This window comes from Fringilla coelebs (assembly GCF_963513975.1).
Source record: "Fringilla coelebs genome assembly, contig: SCAFFOLD_38, whole genome shotgun sequence".
Taxonomy (NCBI): Eukaryota; Metazoa; Chordata; class Aves; order Passeriformes; family Fringillidae; genus Fringilla; species Fringilla coelebs.
The window spans coordinates 1,836,089-1,844,712 of NW_028167583.1; the positions used below are offsets into that span (position 1 = coordinate 1,836,089).

At 50.0% G+C, this 8,624-nt stretch overlaps 1 protein-coding gene across 1 annotated transcript; it reads left to right on the forward strand.

The window, feature by feature from the left end:
- Positions 1–7,099: 7,099 nt before the first annotated feature.
- LOC311165765 (olfactory receptor 14J1-like) lies at positions 7,100–8,032 on the forward strand (the record flags this gene model as incomplete). Its single annotated transcript, XM_084227270.1, has 1 exon — positions 7,100–8,032. The coding sequence occupies one exon, from the start codon at positions 7,100–7,102 to the stop codon at positions 8,030–8,032; it is 933 nt and encodes a 310-aa protein (XP_084083396.1).
- Positions 8,033–8,624: the final 592 nt, after the last annotated feature.

Below are 8,624 nucleotides of genomic sequence, written 5' to 3' on the forward strand. Positions count from 1 at the left end.
GACAAGGTTCTGCTGCAAGGCAAAGGGATGTCAGTGCCAGGTAGACTGTGTCAGACATGGTGAGGCTGGGGGTGAGGAGCAGCTTGTCCAAACAGGGTCAGTCCTCAAAGGGCTCATTCTTCTCTGTGTCCAGACCTCCTAAAAAGACCTCCAGCATCAAGATCATCTGGGGAATGCTTCTATCAGCTCTTCTCTCAGCTGGTAAATAAAGAATACTCACTTGATTAAAGGAAGAAAGTCATGAGGTGTGCTTTGAAATCTTCCTCCTTAACAGAACTCCAAACTGACTCCAATCAGCTGCACAAGCATTTTGGAGAACTGAAGAAAATTTCAGGAAGAGAAAGAACCCCTGAGGGCTTTCTGCATATTGGTGATCCCCACCATGGGTCAGTTGTTACAACATGAATCCAAGGACACCATGGTAACACTACAGAACCTCATGGAACCAAGGGGCCATTGTGACATTGTGGTGACTCATGGAATCAAGGAGACCATTTTGAAACTCGAGGGCTGCAAGGAACCAAGGGGCCATGGTGACCTTGTGGAGCCCAGAGTGCAGCTGAGGAGGCCCTGTGACACAGCGAGGGCACAGGGAGCCGAGGGGCCATGGTGACACATCAGGGCTTTGTGGAATCACAAAGCCATTGTGACATTGCAAGGCCCCATGGAAGCATTGGGCAATTGTGACACTACAGAAGCAAGGAGAAGATTGTGACACTCCACGGCCTCATGGAACTGAGGAGACCATTGTGACATTGTGGGATTACATAAACCAAGGGAACATGGAACAGGTCTGGCTGGCTGGGCCTCCTGGGGACACCTGACAGGTCCAGCTGGCCTTGGAATGTTGAGGGCCGCTTCTCATCTGCCCCTGAAGCACTGGGGCTCTGGGCTTTCCTTCCTATGGGTGAGAACTGTCCTTCTCCTCCAGGGGTCCATGGCCAAAACTGGGATTCCTCCTCCAAATTTTCTTTCATGCAAAGATTGTTCTCAGATGAAATCTGCCAGGAGAGACAGATCTGGCTGCCTTGGTCACCCAGGGGCCACCTCTCATCTGCTTTTGAAAGACTGAGACCATGTGCTTTTCTTTCTTAGGGAAAAAACATCCATCTTGACCAGACGTCCATGGCCATGATTAGGAATCTGCCTCCAGAATTGCGTATATTCAAGGATAGATCCCAGACAAAAGCTGCCAAGACTGACAAGTCTGGCTGGCCTTGGCTTCCTGAGGGCTGGCACTCATCTGCCTTTGAAACACTGGGGCTCTGTGCTTTCCTTCCTCATGGAAAGAACTCTTTTTCCTGTCCAGGTACCCACGGCCAAAACTGATATGACACCTCCAAAATGTCCTTTGTCCAAGGACAGCCCCTAGATGAAAGGTGCCAGGAGAGAAAGGTCTGGCTGGCATGGCCTGAGGGCGGCCACCTCTCATCTTCTTCCAAAAAACTTGGACTTCATGCTTTTCTTTCCTTTAGGAAAAAACCCAACCATCTTGACCAGGCACCCATGGCCAACACTGGGATTCAAACTCCAAAACTCTGTACATCCAAGGATTGCTCCCAAGTGAAAGCTGCCAGGATAGACAGGTTTGGCTGCCCTTGACCTCTTGGGGGGTGCCCCTCACCTGCTTTTGGAACACTGGGGATTGGTGCTTTCCTTCCTATGGAAAAGAACTGCCCTTTTTCTCAAGGTGTCCATGCTCAAAATTGAGATTCCTCCACCGAAATTCCCTATATCCAGAGATTCCTCCATGACTAAAGCTGCTAGAACAAACAAGACTGGCTGGCTTGGCCACCAAGGAGCCACCTCTCTTGTCTTCTCCCTTTGAAACACTTGGGCTCTGTGCTTTCCTTCCTATGGAAAAGAACCATCCTTCTCCTCTGGGTGTCCATGTCTGAAATTGGGATTCCACCTCTAAAATTCTGTATATCCAAGGGTTGGTCCCAGGCAAAATCTGCCAGTACCATCAAGTCTGGCTGGCCTTGGCCTCTGGTGGCTGCCCCTACAACACTGGGGCTGGGTTCTTTCCTTCCCATGGAGATCACTGGGACACTGTGGGGACCTCATGGCACCTAGGGGATCATTGTGGCACCAGTGGAGCCCATGGAACCAAGGGACCATGGTGACACAGCAGCACTTCATGGAACCCAGAGACCAGCATGGCTCTGTGGAGCCTGATGGAACTATGGAGACCATTGTGACCCTTCAAGGCCTGGTGTCACCAAGGGGGTATTATGGCACCTCAGGCCCTCAGGGAAGCAAGGGACAATTGGGACACTGTGGGGCCCCATGGAACCCAGGGAACAGGTCTGGCTGGTTTGGCCTACCAGGAGCTACCTGACAGCTCTAGGTGATGTTGGGATGTCAAGGGCTGCCTCTCATCAGCTCCTGGAGCCCTGGGGCTCTGTGCTTTCCTTGCTATGGAAAAGAATCACCCCTCTTTTCAGATAACCATTGCCAAACTTGTTACTCTCCCTAAAACAATTCCTATATGCAAGGGTTTCTTTCAGAAAAAAACCTTCCATATCTGGCTGGCCTTGGCCTCTGGTGGTCACCTCTCATCTGCCCCTGAAACACTGGGGGTCTGTTCCTTCCTTCCTAAGGAATAGAATCAGCTTTCATGTCCAGAGACCATGGCCAAAATGAGCATTTGTCCTCCCAAATTTGGTATATCCAAGGATTGGTCCCAAACAAAAGTATGTGCCTCGGGCACATGACTACTATGTGGTGACAATGGAGCTGTGTGCTCTGTGCTGTTGTGGTGTTTTTGCATCACAGAAGTTATGTCCTAAGAGAAGCTGATAGCAGTTTCCTCAGTGTCTGGCTAAGAAACCAATCAGTATTTATCTTTGAGAATTGAAAATCTGTTAAACCACTAAAGAAACTGTACATGGCTCTGTGAAGACACATTTTAAAGATGAAAAAACTGCTGGGGTTCACCTGCAACCCCCGGGCAGGGGGAGGAGAAGCCATCGGCCCCCGGCCGTGCTGCTGCTGTGTTCTGGCCTGGCTGCTGAGATCCTGGCTCTTCCCCAGCACGGCCCATCCTGACACAGCCCCAGCGCAGCCGCTGCAGAAATCTCCATGGTAAAACAGCTCCGGCCGCAAGGACCAAGCCTGGCCGGGGTCACGGAATCGTCTGCAGGCCCCGGGTGAGATATGAACTCTTTCAGTGCTTCCATCCTCCCTCGAGTGAGAGAAAAGGACAAAGTTCAGGCACATAGAGGAGGAACATGAAGACACCAAGGTCAGTGAAGAGGAAGTTGAGTCCCAGATGGGAGGGATAAGGAGATGTCCTGATCTTGGGGCTGAAATCCTCTTGTAAAGCTGTAGAGAGGGATGCATTTGATACATCAGACTCTCCTTTTCCCTATAACACATTGACAAGTATGGGGAGATGACTTGTTCAGCAAAGGCTTCCATGCTAAATTAAGCAAATATTTAAGTAGCTCTGATCCCATGAGAAGTTTGAACATTCAAAGAGAGCAGTGTGATGACATCCTGTGCCCTCAGGGAGAGAAGAAGAAGATCTCTGTTCCCAGAGATGAAAATGAGTTCAAAAATAGATGAAGAGAACCTTTTCTCTTAAACAGGTCATCTTTAATTACTACCTCATAAGCTGACATGGCCCATAAACACAACTGTGGGAAAAGCTGTGAAAATTTGGGAGGGACTTGATGATTTCAGATTGTTTATGGGTGGCTGCCATTCATGGGAATTGACAGCCGTGAAAGAACTGTTTTCATATGGAGAAGTCTCCAAAACATGAAAGAGAGATTCCTCTCCCTAAGTGAACTGAAGAAAGGTTATTCTAGTGATGGTAAACTGACTGAAAATTTTAGGGTTTTTCTCTTTACATTGTCAGTAAGAAGGAAAAGGTTGTAGGGAGAAGTGTTCTGAAAGTTTTATTATGATTCCTATTACTCTCTCTTTTAGTTACTATTAATAAACTTTTCTTTATACCCTTTTAAAGTTTTGATTCTACTTTGCCTTTCTCCTAATCCTATCTCACAGCAGGAAATGAGTAAGGATATTCTAGTGAGTGCACTGGTAATTACACTGCCAACACTGGAAAGGCTGCCCACACTGGACCCACCACACAAATTGACACATTGCCGGAGAAATCTCAAACTGACAAACCAAAACCACTACAGAAAACTTCCTATTGAACTGCATGAGAGTAGAGGGAAATCAAGGCAGAGCCACAGTTTGTCAGGACTTGCTCGATCCTAATGGGCCCCATGGTGCATTTGGAGCTGAGTCCTTTAACCCTGCGTGTGAGAGGAGATGAAACAAACCTTTCCAGGAGTCAAAGTCAGAAGAAAACCCCAAATGTCTCAAGGCATAAATGGGCCCCACTGAGGTCCATCCCCAACACAGGCTCCTCATGGACTCCTTGGAGGAGAGAATTGGAGAACAGGATGGCACAAAACCTTCTCAGAGATTCAGTGTAGAAAGGAAAATCCAAAGTACCTTAAAAACCTTGAGTATTTCAAAGTATTAATGAGCCCCACTAAGTGTCAGTAGAAAGTTCTCCAGGGACTCATTAAAGCAGATAATTGGGGTCATGACTGCACAAACCTCTCAGAGAGTCTGGATCAAAAGGGAAACACCAAGTACCTTAAAAGAACTGAAGTACCTTGAAGCATTAATGAGCCCCACTGAATGTTGTTACTGACAAAGCCTCTCCAGGGACTAATTACAGCAGATAATTGGAGGCCATGATTGCACAAACCTCTCAGAGACTCCAAGGCAAAAGCCAAACCTAAAGTCCTTTGAAAAACCTGCAGTTCCTGGGAGCATGAAGGAGCCCCCAGGGCCATTCCTGAGCAAGGCTCCCCAGGGACTCCTTCCAGCAGATCCTTGAGGCCACTGGGATGTGGGCTAGGGGGGGATGCTGAGGGCAGGACAAGGGGTGACAGTGCCCAGCCTGGCTGGGGCTGTGCCAGGAGGCCCCAGTGCCTCAGGACAAGGTGTCTCCTCCCAGCCCTTGGTGGCACAGACCCTGCTGTGGCCCACGGCACCAAGACTTGGCTTCTCTTTGTCCCCACCTGTCATCACTGCCTCCAGTTCTCTGCTCTGGCTGGGGCCTGGGGACACTTTCTCAGTCGTGTCCCTCAGTGGGACCCATTAAAAGTGAAAGAAACTTTGGAGTTGGATTCTGACTTGGAGTTGTGGAGAAGTTTCTTCAGCTCCCTCTCAGGGACTGATGTTCAGGGCCTGAGCACAAAGCCCCAGAGGCTCATTAAAGTCCTTGTGCTGGGTCTATGCTGCTGAGCTTAGCCGGGCTCCTGGCACAGAGGCAGCTCCTGGTAACCAAGAAAAGCTTCAAAAGCACATTTCTCTTGATGAGCAGCTTTTTTCCCAGACCAGCAGGGCTGTGGCATGGCCTGCAGCCACCCCGAGCACAGCACAGAGGCACAGAGAGCTTCAATCAGTTAGGGCTGTGAAGGTGCTGAGAAGTGCCTGGGGCACAATCACTGCCAGCCCTTGGCACAGGAACCTCTGGCTGCAGGACAGTGCAGCTGCAGCTCCTGGAGCCATCACCTAAAGCTGGAACATCCCAATGCCTACAGACTCTGTGAGTACATCTCCGGGTATTTCTGGTGCAGGGGAGGTGAAATGCTCTTGAAGCTCTGACATGCTGAGGGCTTCTGATCAGTCATAGATATTTCCAAGACAGGGATTTTGATAAAAATTAGAACATTTCCAAATACTTTGTATTCAGTTTCCTACTATTGAGGAATAGCAGGGAGGGGGAAAAATATTACAGGATTATTATGAAATATTATTTATGAATTTGACAAGTGCCTGAGACATCCAAACTGTTTCTTTCAGTGAACAATAGGTTCACAGGAGATGCCTAATTGGCTTTCAGCCCCTCTGCCCATGGACAGCAGCAGCATCACCTTTGCTGGAGCCATCAGGCTCGGTTTGAGCCGTCCTTTCTCCCAGCTGCAAACAGTACCTGCCCCCAGACAGTGCCCTGCAAAGAAGCAGGGTTCTGTCAGGTCAAGTAGAGTGCATGGAGATTTGGGGTCTGTGAGTGCTGGCAGGGACAGATCGGGCACAGGGAAACACCTGCAGTAGGAAAATCTCCAGGAAGCAGAGCTAATATCAGGCAGTGAGAGAAAACCAAACCCAGTAATCCTGTGGCAGGGAGAGTTCAGAGATGCCCTCAGGATCCCCTCCAGTGCAGCCCCTCCCTCTGAACAAGCCCACTTCTTCCTGTGCCCCCAGCCAAGCCTCTGTCTTTAGGGCTGGGGCTCCAAGGCGTGCAGCCCCTCCTGTGCAGGCAGACCTGCAGCAGAGCCGTGGGTCAGCTCTGCAGCCCCTGGCCCAGTTCTCTCTGCAGAGCACAGGGCTGGGAGCAGCTGCCTGGCCCTGGGGGCTCTGGCAGGGGGCACAGCTGGCTCAGGGTGACGCTGTCCGCAGTGCCTGGCTCTGGGCAATGCTGTCAGGGCAGCTAGGGAAGGAGCTGCATCTCCCTTCATCCAATGCCATCATAAGGACACTTGGAAGTCTCCTTGAGATTTCTGTCCAAGCTGGGAGCTACAATCCAGGGTGCAAAGCTGTGCTAGAGCATCTCTGAGTTATAAAATTGATGGAGAGAGACAGAGGTGTTCCGACACTGAAAATGCTGTTGGGTTGGTGAAATGAGCAACATGAGTCCTTGGCTACAAATGCTGATCTGAGCTGTGGTGATCCATCTGTTCTCAGCAGTACCTGGTGACATTTTAGGGGAAGTATTGGACAGTGATCCCGCTCCACCTCAGAAAGGTTAAAGCTCAAAGAAAATCTGAACAGGTTAGAATGACAGACCATCTCCCTCAGTCTTTACTCATCACTTTGCCTCACAGAACTTTCTCTGTTCTCCATGAGAGCAGCAGAAATGCTGAGGATTTCTGATATCCAAGAACACCAGCAGAGATATAGGGGAGCTTAAGAAAAACCCCAGAACTCTTGAAAAAAAGAGCATGTCCATCTATGTTACAGAGGAGCGTGTATGAGAAATGGCTTTGATTATTTTTATACATATGTCCTCTAACTCTTCAGTGTCCTTTCTCCATCAGCAGGTCTCCATGTGCAGCCACAGGAAATGTCCAACAGCAGCTCCATCAGCCACTTCCTCCTGCTGGCATTGGCAGACACACGGCAGCTGCAGCTCCTGCACTTCTGCCTCTTGCTGGCCATCTCCCTGGCTGCCCTCCTGGGCAACAGCCTCATCATCAGCGCCGTAGTCTGCGGCCACCACCTACAAATCCCCATGTTTTTCTTCCTGCTCAACCTGGCCCTCACTGACCTGGGCTCCATCTTCACCACTGTCCCCAATGCCATGCACAATTCCCTCTGGGACACCAGGAACATCTCCTACACAGGATGTGCTGCACAGCTCTTTTTCTTTCTGTTCTTCATTGGAGCAGAGTATTTCCTCCTGACCATCATGTGCTATGACCGCTACGTGTCCATCTGCAAACCTCTGCACTACGGGACACTCCTGGGCAGCAGAGCTTGTGCCCACATGGCAGCAGCTGCCTGGGCCACTGCCTTCCTCAATGCTCTCATGCACACAGCCAATACATTTTCCCTGCCCCTGTGCCATGGCAATGCCCTGGGCCAGTTCTTCTGTGAAATTCCTGCAGTTCTCAAGCTCTCCTGCTCCAAATCCTACCTCAGGGAAATGGGACTTCTTGCTGTTGGCACCTGTTTGGTATTTGGTTGTTTTGTGTTCATTGTTTTCTCCTATGTGCAGATCTTCAGGGCTGTGCTGAGGATCCCCTCTGAGCAGGGACAGCACAAAGCCTTTTCCACCTGCCTTCCTCACCTGGCCGTGGTCTCCCTGTTCATCAGCACTGGTGTATTCACCAACCTGAAGCCCCCCTCCATCTCCTCTCCATCCCTTGATCTGGCCCTGTCAGTTCTGTACTCAGTGGTGCCTCCAGCCCTGAACCCCCTCATCTACAGCCTGAGGAACCAGGAGCTCAAGGCTGCAGTGTGGAGACTGATGACTGGATGGTCTCAGAAACATTAAACTGCTGGCCAATTTCTGCAAATAACTTGTAATAAAAGTCATCTTTGTTACTTCTTGTTGGTTTCATTTTGGAAGTTCATTTTCTTTGTTTAATTTTTTAATATTGTCCACAAAAAAATGTCATGGTTTGTGCCATTTCTCATTTTGTTTCTCTCCACCTTCACTGTGGCCACAGACTGTGTCAATGAGGGGCTGTGCTCTCAGTGGCTTTAAAGGAACAAAAGGATCTTCCAGCAAAGTTTCCTGCAGAGATGCCCTTTTGTTGCCTTCTCTGGAGCTGCAGCAGCAATGTCTGTGCGCAGAGCTGGGGGAGATCAGCGCTGGCACAGCAGCTCTGCTGCTGCTGGCTACACCATTTCTGATCCAGGCCAGGAGCCTATGGCCTTCTTGGCCACATGGGCACACTGCTGGCTCATGTCCAGCCTGCTGTCCATCAGTCCCTGCAGGTCCCTTTCTGCCTGGCTGCTGTCCAGCCACTCTGTCCCCAGCCTGTAGTTCTGTGGACAAAGTGCAGGGCTTGGCACTTGGATTTGTTAAACCTCACTTTGTTGGATTTGGGCCCTGGATCCAGCTTGTCCAGGTCCCTATGCAG